This window comes from Anabrus simplex, chromosome 5, assembly GCF_040414725.1.
Source record: "Anabrus simplex isolate iqAnaSimp1 chromosome 5, ASM4041472v1, whole genome shotgun sequence".
Taxonomy (NCBI): Eukaryota; Metazoa; Arthropoda; class Insecta; order Orthoptera; family Tettigoniidae; genus Anabrus; species Anabrus simplex.
In genome coordinates, this window is record NC_090269.1 from 365,226,112 (window position 1) to 365,243,547 (window position 17,436).

General features: G+C 41.4%; 1 protein-coding gene across 1 annotated transcript in view; it reads left to right on the forward strand.

Annotated features, from left to right (window-relative positions):
* The window catches only part of LOC136874921 (meckelin), a 162,085-nt gene that overhangs the window by 120,467 nt on the left and 24,182 nt on the right, over nucleotides 1–17,436 (forward strand). Inside the window, exon 11 of the mRNA XM_067148633.2 lies at nucleotides 10,093–10,233. Within this exon, the coding sequence (XP_067004734.2) occupies nucleotides 10,093–10,233 (141 nt within the window). The remainder of the gene's footprint in view (nucleotides 1–10,092; nucleotides 10,234–17,436) is intronic.

Consider the following 17,436-nt stretch of genomic DNA (forward strand, 5'->3'; position numbering starts at 1 on the left):
TTGTCAGGAATGCTGTTATATTCAGATATTAGTAAGTGTTGCACTCCCTTAGTGCCAAACCTTGTTGTATAATTTTGATGAACATGTAATTTATTTTTTTGCCTTGTCTTATATGAATGGATGTCAATGACTTTAGGAAATTCAGAGTTGGTGAACATTTTGTTATGCAAGACTTTATGAATAAGAAGTGATGCGTTTAATGAGATTAATTTCTTAAGAGGTAATATATTTGTTTCAGAGTACATTTTATTTCGAGAATATAGTTGATGAAATCCATACATAAATCTAATAACCCTGTTTTGTAAGACCTCCAAAGTATTTAAGTTATTTTGGGTTGCTTTGCCCCAAATGAAACACAAGTAAGAAAGTCGAGATTGTATCATTGTGAAATAAATTAGACGAAGAGTGTCAATTGTTAGTAGGTACTTAATCTTGCCAATGATACCAACCAAGACAGAGATTTTATTTTTTACGTTTAATATATGAGGTGTCCAGGAGAGGGCACTATCAATTATTAGTCCAAGATATTTAACTTCTTTAACCCATTTCAACTTCGTAGTGCCAAATAATATATTTGTAGTTGCATTTAGGTCATTTTGTGATTTATCGAACATCATACAGACAGTTTTTGAGTAATTGGCTGTTAGAAGATTTTTTCTCAGCCATTCATCTAAGATATAACAGTCATGCTGGATATCTGCAACTATTTCATCTTCAGAATTTGATGAATAGAACAGTTAAGTATCATCTGCCAAAAGTGATATTTTACCCTTAAAAGAACACAGGGCTATGTCATTAATATATATAAGAAACAAAATTGGACCCAATATGGAACCTTGTGGTACACCAAAGCAGATCTTTTGTAGCTCACTTTTATTCATGCCAATCTGAACATATTGTTGTCGATTTGATAAGAAATCCTTAAACCAGAGCAGCGAGGGACCTCTCACACCTGCCTTTTCCAGTTTGTATATCATAAGTTCATGGCTAACAGTATCAAAAGCCTTTTTTAAATCAATAAACAGCCCAGCAGTCTTGTAACCTTTATCAATATAATTTTGAAGCTCAATTATAATGTCCATTAAGGCAGGATTCACCCCAGCCTTTTCTCTGAAGCCATATTGAAATCTGGAAAAATAATTGCATTTTTCGAGGTAACTAATAAGCCTAACTTTGACAACAGTTTCTAAGATTTTAGATAATTCAGGTGGTATTGAGATGGGTCGGTAGTTTCCAGGGTCGGATCTATCATTCTGTTTGTGTATAGGAACCACTCTAGAGATCTTTAATGAATCAGGGACAATGCCTTTTGCCAAAGAGCAGTTGATAAATTCAGATATTGGACCAGAGAGTGCTCGATTACAGATTTTGAGAAGTTTACTGGAAATACCATCACTAGCAACTGAGCGAGCATGTTTGAGAGAATTGATTATTGTAGACACTTCTTCTGGAGAACATGGTTCTAGGAAAAGGGAATTAGGATGATTATTGATTGTAGCAGTATGTTCAGGATGTGGAACAATATTTGAAGATAGTGTGGCAGGGACTGAGATAAAATTATTATTCAGGGCATTACAAATGTCACTTTTGTCTTCAAAACATTCATTCCCTAGCTTGATACGTGTAATATTGATTGTTGACTTTGAAGGTTTACCAAGAACTTTGTTTATGAGTTGCCAGGTGTGTTTAGTGTTGTGTAGATTGTTTTTAAATTGATTATCATAGTACGACTTCTTGAGAGTCCTTTTCAGGGTTGTAACTCTATTGCAGTAACTTTTATATTCTTCTTTAATTATACTGTTGTGTGGGTGTTTTCTCAATTTACTGTAGAGAAGTGCTTTATGCCTGCAGAGTGATGCAAGTTCTGGTGTGCACCATGCATTCAGAATGGTGTTTGCATTTTGATGATGAAATTTTCTAACTGTCGATGCATAGTCAAGACCTCTTTGAATGTATCTGGTTAAAGCAGCATATGAAGCATTTATGTCCCCACCATCTACCCACTGGAATTGGTGTTGCTCAAAATATGATCTAGCCCTTTCATAATCTATATGTTTATATGAGTGTCGTTTTGGCTCACTGGGAGTAGGCCTATAATTAGATGTTTTTGAAATATCTAAACTAAAGAGCAAGAGATTATGGTCACTCATATCATCAATTATGTTATCTACAGACCAGTTATTAAGTTGTATGCTGCATAAAAAGTGGTCGATTAGTGAATTGTTCGAACTCAGTCTGGTAGGGTATATTGTGTTACAGTTTTTAAGGCCATAGCTCTGCATGAACGATTTATATTCATTAGTTAATACTGCATTTGAGAGTAAATTTATGTTAAAGTCACCAACAACAATTATATTTCTATGTTTTATTTTGTTGAGTATTATTTCTATGTCATCACATACCTGTGTCCAGTTTGAAGTGAATGGATTGTAAACAGCTATAATAATATAATTACACCCTGACTTAGAAATCTCCAGAACCAGAATATTATGATGCTTTTGGACATTATAGATGATATTACATTGCCACAATTTGTTTTTAGCGTAAATTGATACTCCCCCACCCTTAAGTGATTTTTCAGAAGGAATTCTAAAGGAATGAAATGCTTCATAACCTGGGATATTGTAAAAGTTAGACTCATCACCGTTTACAGACAACCATGTTTCGACAACAACTATAAAATCGATATTCTGAATTAACTCTATGCGATCAGCAATCATCTCTAACTTACCATTTCGTATGCTACGTGAATTGAGATACATTATTCTCAAGGTTGGAGCAATTGTTCCAAGTGAGGTAACCAAATCGCTATATTGAAAGTATGAGTTCCATTGTCTTTCTGTCATTAGTGTAGTTTAAAAGAAGAGGAAGAGAAACAAATATACATAAATATAAAACATAAGAAGGAATCTGTGAAGACTGACAGCTCATTTAGGCCTAGATGCTGCGAGCCTAATCAATTTTTCAATATCGTCTTCACATTTTATTGTAAATACTTCGAGGGAGGTGGCAGAGATTTTTGCCAGAATCCTCCCTTGTCTCACAAATGCACGTTCAATTCCCTTTGTCCTAGCATCACGAGCCTTCTTGAAGAGAGATTCATTGTAGGGCGTAAGGTGTTCGTTCAAGTATATATTCACTTTTGGACCACCAAAGCCTAGGAGAGAAGAGGTTAGGATCTTCTGGCGTCTTGCTGATTGCAAAAGAGCATCCTTTTTCCAGCGTTGGACAAATCTGACTATTACGGGCTTCACACTGGTTTTGTTGAAAGAAGAAACCCTGTGAACAGTGTCGATGCTGTCCGGATGTATTGGTACATCAAGGATTTCTCCAATTTTCTGGACAATTTCGGTTAAGTTTTCTTCTGAGTGGTACGGAATCCCGGATATTTTCATATTATTAGCTCTTGAATATTGTTTTCGTTCTTCAACGTCGAGTTTCAGCTGTGTCACTTCTCCGGAAAGGGTGCGGTTATTCGATTTTAAGTCTTGTACTGTGTTGTTCAGCACTATGAGTTCTGATTGCATTTTGCCCACCTCAACACTAAAATCGTCAAATTTGTCACTGACAAATTGAACAGAAGTCTTCAGTTCTTTATACACTGACTCTAGTTCACCAAGTTTTCTTAATATTACGTTGAATTTTGTGGAAATGGAATCTTGTAAATTTGAGTCAGGTGGAACGTCAAGCTCAGGTTCGAGTGACGCCGAGTTGCAGGTCAAGCATATCCATAGCCTATCCTTTTTTGGAAGACTAAGGAGGCGATCTATTTCGTGTTTGGTTGACCTCGTGCATTCTTCCTTCATGTGAAACCACTTAAGGCACTTTTTACACTTTACCTTCATATTATTATCTTTAAATTTCTCGGAGCACTTCACACATCTATCCGCCAAGTGATTGCCCCATCAACAATGGATACTACAGCTAGAATATTCTATTTTGAAGTAGTGTGTTTAACAAACTGAAAACATTTAAAGTTTCATTTAAGAAAAGGCTAGGTAAACAAGTGATAGGGTGTCTGCCACTTGGGCAACAGCCCTAATTGCAGATCATAGGTGACTGATAATTGATTTCCAAGCAGAAGAAAGTTGCACCTTTTTTCCTTAGTCAATATAGATGTAACTTATACATAAATGAACCATCATTATCCTCCTTTCCCCTTTTCCAGCTCCTGCCGGGTTGGGGCATTTATGGCACTTCTCCACTTTTCTCTTTCCTTCCACCTTTGCCCTTCCATCATTTTTTGTCCCCATCCAAGTTTCTTTTTCTTGCACTCCTCGTTATTGAATCGATCCACCTTGTTCTAGATCTCCCTCTCACTCTCTTTCCCTCGAATTTCGTCTCCATCTGTACCGAACTCGATAGCTGCAGTTGCTTAAGTGCGACCAGCATCCAGTATTCGGGAGATAGTGGGTTCGAACCCCACTGTTGGCTGTACCTTAATTAAGGCCATGACCGCTTCCTTCCCGCTCTTAGCCCTTTCCCATTCCATCATCGCCATAAGACCTATCTGTATCGGTGCAACGTAAAACAACGTGTACGTGTCGTGTCTCCATATGTTTTGGTACATCTTTTCTCCTTCATCCTCTTTACATGTCCAAACCATCCTAATTTATTCCTATCAATTCTCTCATTTAGGTCTTCAATTCAGACCTCCTTTCTCACATTTATGTTTTTCAGTTTGTCTTTCCTTGTATTTCCTGTCATACTTCCTAGGTATCTCATTTTGCTGGCTTAAATTCTATTCTCCTCCTTACCTGTCATTGTCCAGGTCTTAGCTGCCTAAGTCAATATGGGTACATAATACATTTTGTACACTATCTCTTTACATTCCCTTTGTATTTGCTTATTCCAGACAAGGTTTCTTACACTCTGGTAGAATGCATGCCTTGTTGCACTCTCTTGCTAATCTCCATTTTGAGCATTCACTCCCTGGGTATTTGAAAGCATCTACAATTTTGAGGCATTGACCACCAATTTTCACAATGCCTTTCCCTTCTTAATATCACCATGGTCTTGGTTTTCTCTGTGCTGATTTTCATACCATACTTTTCAATTTTCTCATTCAGTGCATCAAGTTGTTCTTGTACTTCTTTGCTCTTCGTTGCCCAGATCACAATATCGTGTGCAAATAGTAGTCATTTCATCTCTCTATTCCTGTATGCTTCCTTTGCCTTCTTTACAATTTTGTCCATAACCATCAGAAACAAAAGAGGCGACAGCACACTTCCCTGTCACCGAACAAGATGGCCATGTGGTTAGGGTCGCACAGCTGTGAGCTTGTATTCAGGAGATAGTGGGTCGGCAGCCCTGAAGGTGGTTTTCTGTGGTTTCCCATTTTTACATCAGGCAAATGCTGGGGGTGTACATTGATTAAGGCCACAGTCTCTTCCTTCCCACTCCTAGCCCTTTCCTATCCGATCATCGCCATAAGACCTATCTGTGTCAGTGTGACGTAAAACAAATTGAAAACTCCCCCTGTCAAAGACCAGTTTCATTTTTAAACCATTCTGTCTTTCCAACCAGAGTCTGTACACTGCTGACACAGTGTTGTACATACTTGTACCATTTCTACAGTTTGGGTGCCCAGTCTCTTTTTGACCATGGTTTCTCAAACCTTCTTCCTGGGCTCACTATTGTACGTCTTTGTTAGTTCTATGAGTGTCATGACCAGATCCTTTCCGTATACCTAATTCTTTTCCATTAATTGCCTCATGCTGAAGATAGGGTCCACTTCTAAAGCCATACTGGTGTTCCTCTTGATACTCTCCTATCGTCGCCATAAGACCTATCTGTGTCGGTGCGACGTAAAGCAAGTAGCAAAAAAAAAAAAAAAAAAAAAAAAAAACCTTCTACATTTCTTATTCTCTCTGATATTCTTTTCCAGTATTTTTGCGACTTGTGGCAGGAGTAATTCCTTTATAGTTATCACACAACATTTTATCCCCTTTTTTAATGACTGTTATTATTATTCCCTTTCTCCAGTCTGCAGGTACATGTTTCTGTTTCTATATGTCCTTTAACAATATGTACACCCATTGTAGTCCAGCAGGTCCAGCAGCCTTCATCATTTCCACACTAATTCCATTCATCTCTGGTGCCTCCCCCATTTTCATTTTATGGGCTGCTAATTCCACCTCTTAACATTGTTATATCATCTTCTACTGTTGAGTCATCACACCGTATTACTACCGTCTCTTCTGCACGATTTGTCACATTCAGCAGTTTATCAAAATACTCCTTCCATCTTCTGTTTATTTCTTCTTCTCCACCTTCCTCTTCATCAGCTTTGTATAAACTCTTTCTTTCCTATTCATATAATTCCATACAGCATTCTTTTACTGCCAGCTCCATCTGTTGGTAATAGCTGCTTGACCCTCAGCCAGACAGTCGTAGGTAGTACTGTCTACTGTCACATATGGTAGCAGGACGATCCTGACCTGACATAAATGAACTAAAAGCTACATAATAACTAATCAGTTACCTATTTTATTCTTCTTTCACTTCAGCTGTCTCTTGTAATTTTCCTGGTGTTTTTCTTCTGAAACCGTGTGTTGCCCACAAAAAAATCTGTTCCTCTTACAAAATTCAACTAGTTTCTCTCCTTCTTCATTCCATTTCCCATATCCATTTGATCCGAATACTTCTTCCTTTCCTTGTCTTTTGTTTCCCACGTTTGCATTTAAGTCTTCCATTATACAATTTTCTTTACATCGCACCAACACAGATAGGTCTTATGGCAACGATGGGAAAGGGCTAGGAGTGGGAAGGAAGTGGCCGTGGCCTTAATTAAGGTACAGCCCCAGCATTTGCCTGGTGTGAAAATGGGAAACCATGGAAAACCATCTTTAGGCCTGCCGACAGTGGGGTTCAAACCCACTATTTCCCGGATGCAAGCTCACAGCTGCACGGCCCTAACTGCATGGCTAACTCGCCCAATCTCCCATTATAATCACTTCAACATAAGTTATCTCCTTTCCTAGTTTCTCCAGGAATTTCTCAATATCATCCTCTTTGTTCCCTGTCTGTGATGCATACATTTGTATGAAGTCCTTCACTTTGTTCCTCATTCTCAGTCTAATTTTCATTATCGTGTTACTGATGTATCTTATCCACATAATCCTCCAGCTGTTTTGAAATTATCAGGCCTACTCCATTTTTCACCACTCAGCGACCACTCCAGTATAGTGTATATCCTTTCCTCATTCTCTTCTTTCTTTTCTCCTTTCATTTAACTTCACTCAACCCCATCATTTCTAAACCCTCTTTCTCCATAAAATTCACCATTGCTTATGCCTCTTGTCAGGGTCATAGGGTTGATTATGCCCACCTTCATGATTTTGGCTTCTGGTCACCCATTTTTCACAGTCCCCCCAACACCCAAGGGACTGCACCTCACTTTCAGCGTATGCCCTGACCGTTTTCGAGGCAAGTTTAAGAGTTCCACATTCATATTTAGGCTATTATTATTATAGTGGGCTCGCCATTCCCAGAGGCATATTTTACCTACTGTCAGGTGTAACTTAGGCAGTCCCCAGGAATACAGATGCCTTTTGCAACCACTTCACTGAAATGCAGATGTTGCTGACAGGAGAAAGTTCTTCCGTATTATCTGCTGTTGGGATTGGGGTCTTCTTCCACCATTTAAACTGTTGCCCATGTTCTCCTTTGTGGTGAATTTGTGTCATTTCCTGCACAAAGGCTTCACCACGCCTCCAAAGGGAGGACTCCTCCGCCCGTAGCCATTGGTCCCCACTTTGGGTGTCAAGTATGGTAATAGCCGCTTGACCCTCAGCCAGACAGTCGTAGGTAGTACTGTCTACTGTCACATATGGCAGCAGGACAATCCTGACCTGACATAAATGAACTAAAAGCTACATAATAACTATTCTCATTTCAGAAATTCCAAAGTGGCATATATAACAGAGTAAAGACTAATAAATTACTCAGTTGTCTGGCTCCATGGCTAAATGGTTAGCGTGCTGGCCTATGGTCACAGGGGTCCCGAGTTCGATTGCCAGCAGGGACAGGAATTTTTACCATCATTAGTTAATTCTGCTGGCACGGGGGCTGGGTGTATGTGTAGTCTTGATCATAATTTCACCCTTATCATGACGCGCAGGTTGCCTACGGCAGCAGATCAAAAGACCTGCACCTGGTGAGTCAAGCTTGTCCTCAGACACTCCTGGCACTAAAAGCCATATGCCATTTCATTTCATTTATTACTTATTCAAAAAGGTATGGTCAAATGTTCCACCTTTACATTTCTAAAAAATTGATTTAAATAACATTTAAAAATAACAGAATATGTTTCATCTATCCTGTAGACATCATCAGCCTAAAAGTTTTAAGATTAAGAACAAAGGACAAAGCCCGGCAGAGGGAGCCAAATTTTCATCAGAAGAAAACGTCTGACTTTCTATGGACACCTACACAGAGTGGGTCGTAATAGATTATCCCATAAGATCTTCAAGGTTGCTAACAAAGGCAAAGCTACTGGATTCCCGTGGACCAAGCAAGTGGACAAAGATCTTGCAGAGCTTAATATTAACTAAGCCACCATAACTGATAGGAATGCATACCATTTAATGGTCAAAACTAAACCTTTCCTAACATCCCTTACATCAGCTAGCCACAAAGGAGCCGGGAATTGGTCAGAGAAGCGCAGGAAATAATTCAGCGAGAAAATGAAGGAATACCGTGCCAACAGGAAGGCTCAAGAGGCTGCTAAGAACACAATCCAGTACGCGAAAAGGGGCAGACAACGACAAAAACATAGCTAGAACACAAGCACTATGGTCAGCAGATGGCCTAAACGCAAAGAAGAAAAGGACAAGGACAAAAACACATTAAAATAATTCGGAATACCGAATACGTCAGTTAAAATGTTAAAAATCATGTTGGAAGATATTGAACACATGAGATAGTTCAGTAAAATTGGTAATTGAGTCCTTCTTGACGTGATGATCTTGTGTTGAAATACAGTTTTCCGAATGCGTCGATTGAAACTTGGTGATATGGAGCACAATGTTTAGTTCTAGTAGATTGAAGATAAAAATATTAAACATATGTTAAACATAAGCGATGGTTACCATTGATGCTTTCATGGCCCGTACTTGTGGACATGATATAGGTGAGTTCTCTGCGAAACATAAAGAATTTCACCTTATTTTCTTAACACAGCATAGGCCCAAAAGCCTATATCATGTCTATAAGTGATGGTTCCAGTAAAATAAAATTGAGTTCATCTTGTTGGCATGATGATGTTAATAATTCTTGATAATAAGGTAGGCAGAATATCTGATTTCATAGGTGGAAAAATGTGCAGTAGAATGCCCTAGAACGAGAATGAAGGCTATTATTAACGTTAAAAGTAGGCAAATTTTGAAGCATCTTATAATACAGAAGAATGAAATAAAATGTGGCACATCTGATTACTTAACTACTGAATTATAATTATATAATTCACACACCTGTCCTTGGAGAGGATTCAGGTTTGAGTCCCAAGAGCAGTCACATATTCAGTTCTTTCATTTTAGAATCACAACTACTCTTTGCCTATTCTTACATATGCCTGCCATCATAGTGTTCCACTATTAAAACCATTGTTTGGTTACCTACCATTTTCCAGTCCTTAGATATCCAAGATTCTACCTCAGTTCATACTTTTAAGTTTAACTAATTCAGACTTGAATGTATGATAATGCACCTTGGCCAGCTTTTTCTTTGTTTTCAGCCAACCCGCCTTCTGTGACACTCTACCATTCTTTCCAGAACACTTTCATGTCCTCAGAGTCACCCCTCCTTTCTCTGTCACTGATGAAGCATCAAACTTTTTCAACATCCTACTCTGCTTTGTGTAATTTATTTGTGTTTTTTTTATCATTGCTCTGGCAAGTTGCTCTTCCTCTTTATATTTATGTTTCCATTTTCACTGATTTCTTAGTCTACCTGTTTTGGTTCAACCATGATTGTTATTCTTTATTGTCGTTGATGAATTTTAAGGACCGTTCAAGTGTTGTTTGAATAAGTGAGTTATCTAGAAATATTGTCTTTTTACTAGATGTTTTAGCATCATTTGCTATTTTGCAGGTCATGGGTATTGAACATTGGGCTACAGCAGATCCTGAGTTACATACTGACCCAGCAGAATATATGGCCATCAGTCCTCCTAGTCTTGTTTGCCGATTGGCTGTTGGATTCCTAGTGTATATCTTGGTTTATTTCCTGCAGGTATTTCACTTTCTTTTATTCTCTGTGAGTCCTTAATTGTTTTCCTCAGCTTGTTCCCATTCAAGAGTCTTAGAAGAGAGAAAGTTTTTAATCATTCTCATGTTGTGTAAATACTTGTCATGATTTTAAATAACTACACTAGTGTCCAGAAGTTAAGCATAATCACTAAACAAGGCCATACCGCCTGATAGGAATGTCAGACGGATTGCTGAACAGATGAAGCTGACTCACACACCATATGTCACACAACTTGTCCAAAAAAAACAGTGTCAGAAAGGATCAGATAGCTAAGGTACACCTTTGACAACAACTAACAAAACTTGGCAATGTCTTACACAACAAAATATGCTGTTAATAGGGTGTATGGTTACCCCTAACGGCCACACATGCTTCGCAGCGATGTGTCATGCTCTCTATCAGATGGTCCAAGAGCTCTTGTGGCAGTCGATCCCATTCCTCCAAAAGGACAATGCGAAGATCTTGGAGGGTCCTTGGTGGAGGCTGATGGGATGCAATTTACCTCCCCTATGCATCCCTGGCATGTTCTATAGGATTCAGACCCGTAAACATTGCTGGCCAGTCCATGCAATGAATGTCTTCCTCAGCCAGAAATTCATCCACCAGAGCAGTGCAGTGCGGTCGGGCATTATCGTCCATTAATCTTTTGAACTCCATTACCCTTAGCATATGCTTCCTACTCCACTCCTAATTAATTTCTGCACTATGAACAGCTGTAGGATGTGAACAATGCAAAAGAATCTAACACAAAATATAAGTATGTTATATGAATACATTTACAATTAGGCACACAAAATACATTAATCCTTGTAGGTTTTCACTGTTTGGTACTTTTCAAAACAGTTTTCTGGGTGGAGACCGGGTGTTCTCGAACATGTTTTGCAGTAGTAAACTGTTTCCTTTCTACCACCTTTAGCATATCTGTTGGTCTAGTCGGCAATTTGCTTGAATAACTCGTCACTAAAAATAAGTTGAAAAAATTCGTAAGGTGTTGAGGGATTGTTCCTACCTGATGCTTTGTATCCACAAATTGTTTCATTGAATGAGAATGCAGGTAAATCAGGATTGCCAGCTTTCCACTCGCGCCATGGGTATGGAGGAGCATCACCACCTCCGGTTTCATTATCACTATCACTTTGTTCATTTTCACTTACATTATTCACTAATAAATCATCCAAGTCAGTTGTTGGTTCATCATCATCACTATCACTGTCCACTAACTGTTCTAAAATGTCCAGTTCGGTGAGTGAAGACGAAGCAGAAGCCATGTTTACATTCAAACACCATCTGTGAACTTGCATAAACATTCGAGAATAACAGAGCTTGAAAAAGTTACCACAATTCCCGGGAACTATTGTAAATAGGAAAACGTGTTCTCTCAGAGACTGTTAGATAGCTCTATAATACCAGAACACGGCACAGTCGTCATACGAGAGCTGAAAGTATGAGATATTGTCATGTCGAGTGGAGCTTGACATCGGAGCGCAAGTGTAATATTTTAATGTCGAACCGCACTCGACATAGGAGTGCAAAAGGTTAAGAGGAAGTCTGGACCAACCGCACCTCTGAAGAGTCGAACATGTGGTCTCAGTACCTCATCCTTGTATCTCCGAGCGTTAACAGTGTTCCTTGGACCACCCATGAAGTTGTGCAAGTTCGTACGCCATTGAACATGATGCCGCCCCTCACCATGACGCCACCTCACACTATGATGCCACCGTCACTATACTGGTCCTGTTCCACGATGTTCCTGTGGTTGTATCGGCTATCCAGTTCTCTCCAGATTGATGTGCGACGGAAATCGTTCTGCAAACTGAAGCGGGATTCATCTGTGAAGAGCACATGCCTCCATTCATTCATTCATGGTCCAGTTTCGATGTTGACGGCTCCATAGTGAACGGGCCCGTCTCTGTGCTGGAGTTAGCAGGACACACGCCGCTGGACGTCGGGCAAACAGCCCTGCTGTTCTGAGCCTCCGGTACACAGTTTGCCAGGAAACGGCAACCCCTGAGACGGCTGCAAGCTCCGCCGACAATTGTCTTGCAGGTGCACTCCAATTTCATCGGGCGGTTAAGGCCAGATATCGGTCCTGCTGTGGGGTGGTTACCCTTGGTCGACTGGTACTGGCCTACAACTAACATCTCCTGTGTCTCGAAATCGTCTCCAAAGCCTGGAAATGACACTTTGTGCCACATTCAAGGATACGGCGACTTCGGTCTGTGTCTGGCCTGCTTCCAGGTGGCCGAGTATTCCACCCTGCAAAACGGAGTCCAAATGGCGTCGTCGTGCCATTATGTTGTCACGTACACCACGAGACTGTTGTAACCAAGGTTGAGATTTACAAAACACAACTTTATTATTCGCTTCAAATGCAAAATACACTATTTACACAAATAAAATTGAAATTTAACTTGAAGCAAAATGAATTAGGAATCTTGAGAAAGAGTCTATCTTCTGTACACTATATACAAGTTTACAGTATTTACATCCACTACTATCTCGAAAAGATAGTCCTTGTGATAGCCAAGTCGATAGTCGAAAACTATCAGAAGTACTGACATAAATGTTTTGGAAAGTCCTTCCTTGCTGAGTTCATAAAAGCAAGTTCAATGTTGGAAGAATTCTTACTTGGCGAAACCAAGGGAGCTTGCATTAATTAGGGAAATATTACGGTATGTAATAGTATGATTGGATATGGGCAGCGGAAGAGGAGCGGTGACCAGAGGTGAGACCTCGTACTGCCAGAAATTCAGTCCACCTGGTCGAAGCACATTTTCAAGAGGAGTAGCCTCCGTGCTCGACGTAGGGTGTATTCTGGAGCTGGACACCGGGGCAAGTGGGCATCTGGACAGGCTGGGAGTTCCTCTTTATAGTACACACACGATGGTTCAGGCACGCGCACTGAGGGCTGCGCGTCGAGGCTAGAAGAATGACACTTGGCGCGCGTGTAGCTGGCTGGCGGAGCGAGAAGGGAGCGCCGGACATACAACACCCTCCCCTCCTAAATACGCCGGTACGGCGTGAAACGGCGGCGGCGCTGGCGGCGGCTGCGATGCTGGGCCGGAGCTGCTGATGTCTCTGTTGGATTGTCCGGAGCTGGGACCGGGCGGAGTGGCGCTGTCTCGTCCTGAAAGGAACCCATTGTTATTAAATGGTCTAAAGCTCGTTCAGCAATAGATTTATCTGGCTGAGTAATAGAATCAATAGCTGGACATGGGCGGTAGCGCAGACGTATCTGGTCTTGATGGCGGCAGATACGTTTCTCCGTAGTCTGTATTTCGTAGAGACGATGACCCAAAGATCTGCAGATGACTCCAGGTATCCAGAGTGGGTTTGACCTGAATGTCCGGGTGTAGACCTTGTCGTTGACTGAGAACTTCGTTGGTGAGGTCTGAGACTGGGCCGGAAGAGGCTGCAACAGAGAAAGTAAAGTTCTGTGAGGTCGTCCATGGAGCTTCTGTGCAGGAGTGATATTATCAGCGCCGGGCAGAGTTCGGTAGTTGCTTAAGAGTTGGAGCAATGCTTGGTCTTTAGTTAAGCCTGAAGAGACAGCTTTTTTCATACTTCTCTTAAATGTTTGTACAAAGCGTTCAGCTTCACCATTAGATTGAGGGTGAAAAGGCGGTGCTAGGATATGACGAATGCCATTATATGTACAAAATTTCTTAAAAGCAGTAGCTGTAAATTGAGGTCCGTTGTCCGAAATGAGTACTTGAGGTAAGCCTTCTGTAGTAAATATTTTCTGTAGAGCACGAATGGTAGCTGCGGTCGTAGTAGTCGAATGCATATCCACTACATATGGAAAGTGCGATAGTGAATCGATGACTATTAACCACATGGAATTGAGGAAAGGACCTGCGAAATCGATGTGAACTCGTTCCCATGGAGTAGTAGCAGGAGGCCATGAAGCTAGATCAGAAGACGGGGCGTTCTGATTCAGTTGACATTGTTCACAATGATGGATGAGCTTTTCGATGGCGGCATCAATACCGGGCCAGTAGCAGTGTTGACGTGCTAGTGGCTTCGTTCGGGATATACCCCAATGGCTTTGGTGTAATAATTCGAGAACTTGTTTCTGTAGGCTAAGTGGGATAACCACTCGGAAGATGGTGCCTGCTTCTAGGAGTACGACTCCAGCACGAGTCGTGAGACGATGCTGCATACGATGATAAGGTGCAAGGTGGGCGGGAAGATTGCTCTGAAGAGGCCAACCGTTGCGGATGTAAGTACGCACAGTAGCAAGTGTACTGTCCTTATCCGTAGCTTTAGCTATGCAGGTAGCATCAATAGGAAAACTGGAGACAGTATCTTCAAGTTCTATGTCCAACTGAAGACATTCAGATTCTTGAGAATCGAAGGCAGTATCAGGACCAACTGGTAAGCGTGAGAGGGCATCAGCATTACAATGCTGGGATGTGGCTCGATAGACAATCTGATAGGAATAATCAGAAAGAAACATGGACCATCTTTGAAGCTTTCTGAGGGAATTTTCAGGGATCTTATTACCAGGATGGAATAAGTGTACGAGAGGCTTATGATCAGTAATGATCAGGAAATGGTTGCCATAGAGATATTCATTGAAACGGCGAATACCAAAGATGATGGCTAAAGCTTCTTTCTCTATCTGTGAGTATCGACGTTGATGGTCATTAAGTGTTTTCGAAGCGAAGGCGATGGGGCGTTCCTGTCCATGACGATCCTTCTGGGAGAGAACGGCACCGACACCGTAGTTTGAAGCGTCAGTAGCTAGCGTGATGAGCTTGTCGGGCTGAAAATGAGTGAGTTGTATAGCTTGAATTAAGGCGTTGTTGATGGTTTTCCATGCCTGTTGGCATTGCAGAGTCCATTGAAATTTAACACCTTTTTTACGTAGAGCGTTTAATGGAGCTGCCACTGTAGCGAAGCGGGGAATGAACTTATTATAGTAGTTCGCTTTGCCTATGAAGGACTGGAGCTGCTTGAGGTTCTGAGGTGCTGGCATGTTGACGATAGCTGAGACATTCTGTGCACTAGGGCGAATTCCAGTCTTATCAAGTATATGTCCTAGGTAGTGAACTTGAGGCTGAAAGAATGTACATTTAGCGAGATTCGCTCGTAGGCCATTGTCTTTCAATTTCTGTAGAAGGAGGCGTAGATTGTTTAGATGTTCCTGATGATCTTTTCCCGTAACAATAATATCATCCAGGTAGTTAGCACAACCGGGAATGGAGGCAGTGAGTTGAGCTAAATAGCGCTGAAAAATAGCCGCTGAGGATGAAACACCGAATGGGAGCCGCTGGAGCTGGAGCAGTCCGAGAGGAGTGTTGAGTGTTAGAAATTTCTTAGAGTCTTCGTCTAAAAGTAGCTGGAGATATGCTTCTTTAAGATCAACTCGAGAGAAGAATTGTCCACCAGCGAGACGACGGAATAAGTCTTCTGGACGTGGAATAGGAAAGATATCTGTGTCGAGTTGTGCGTTGACTGTAGATCGAAAATCGCCACAAAGTCGAACATTACCATCAGGTTTCTTGATTACCACTAGTGGAGTAGCCCATTGACTAGAAGTAACTGGTACCACAATGCCAGTTTGTATCCATCTTTCTAATTCTTTCGTGACCGGGTCTTGAAGTGCTAGGGGTACTGGACGTGCTTTGAGGAAGCGAGGCTTAGCTCCGGATTTCAGCTGTATGTGAGCTGTATAGTCTTTTGCTGTTCCGAGCTGAGAGTCGAAGACTTCAGGAAACTGCTTTAGGAGATCGGTAACGTCAGAAGTAGGATGCAATGTAGATACAACGTTAATGTTGTCATGTATCTGGAAACCAAATAAGTTAAATAGATCCATGCCCATAATGTTGGATGCAGTGTAGTTGTTAACTACGAGAAGAGGAATGGCCTTCTGAATTCCTTTATAACTAGCCTGAAGCTGGATTTGACCTTTAATGTCAATTTTCTTTCTGTTAAACGTCACAAGCTGGATGTCAGCTGGAGAGCATGAAGGGGAACCTAAGTCATGGTAGGTAGCCAGATTAATAATAGAGACAGGTGAGCCAGTGTCTAATTGAAATTCGACAGATCGAGTAGAGAATGAGAGAGGAACGATGATCTTGTGAGAATTCCTTGTGGGAAGAATAAGATTGATCTGGTCAACTTCCATGTCTTGGCGGAGCTGTATATGCTTCGGGCGTGCTGCAGGAGTCTTAGCAGGGCGGAGCGAACTCCGACATACAGTCTTAATGTGTCCAAGTTTATTACATCGTTCACAAGTGGCTTTGAAAAAACGACAGTCACGACGTTCATGATGCTTGAAACAGCCTCGGCAGGAAGGCAGGAGTTTCGAGGTGCTTTTAGAATTGGGCTTCCTTGTAGCATTACGAGAGGGAACCTGGCGAGAATGCTTGGTAGAGAGCGCCTTATCTGGACGGTTCACTGTAGCAGAGGACTTGCGGGCCTGAGTCGAGACTTGAGCAACTTCGTGTGGAGAAGCTATGGCTGCGGCAGTCTTGGTAGTAAGCTCATAAACCATAGCAATACGCTGGACGTCTTCTAAAGAAGGGTTACTTTGCTTGACAGCGTCAAAACGTATCTTGTCCTCAGGAGTATGTAAAATTACCATGTCCCGAATGAGAGAATCAGTGTAGGGTGAACCACAACCGTCCTTGGAGCATATGAACTGGCAGGGTTTAGCTAGACCACGCAATTCAGTTATCCATTCAGTATGTGTCTGATGGGGTTGCTTTCTGCTCTGAAAAAATTTATAGCGAGCAGCCACTATGTGAGGAGCTTTGACATAATGTTCAGTGAGACGGGCCAGGAGCTGTGCGAATGGTACCTCAGAAAGGTGTTCTTCTGGACCTAATTTACGTAGTAATTCACACGTAGCATTGCCAACCGAACTAAGAAATAGTGCGCGGCGGCGTTGATCATCTGTGACAGAATGGCAGATGAAATGCTGTTGTAAGCGTGCTAAATAAACTGACCATTCTTCCTTAGCCGGATCAAAAGCAGAGAACGGAGGAATAGCTGATGGCTGTGTAGAGACAGAAATAGCTTGAATAGCCTGAATTAATGCTGCCTGTTGTTGTTGCATAAACTGTTGTTGTTGCTGCTGTAAGGCTTGGAATACCGTAGCGAGTTGCTCAGCTGTAGCCATTGCGAGATGCGTGCAATAAAGAGCAAGGAGAGCTGTGTGTCAGAACTGGTTGTAGG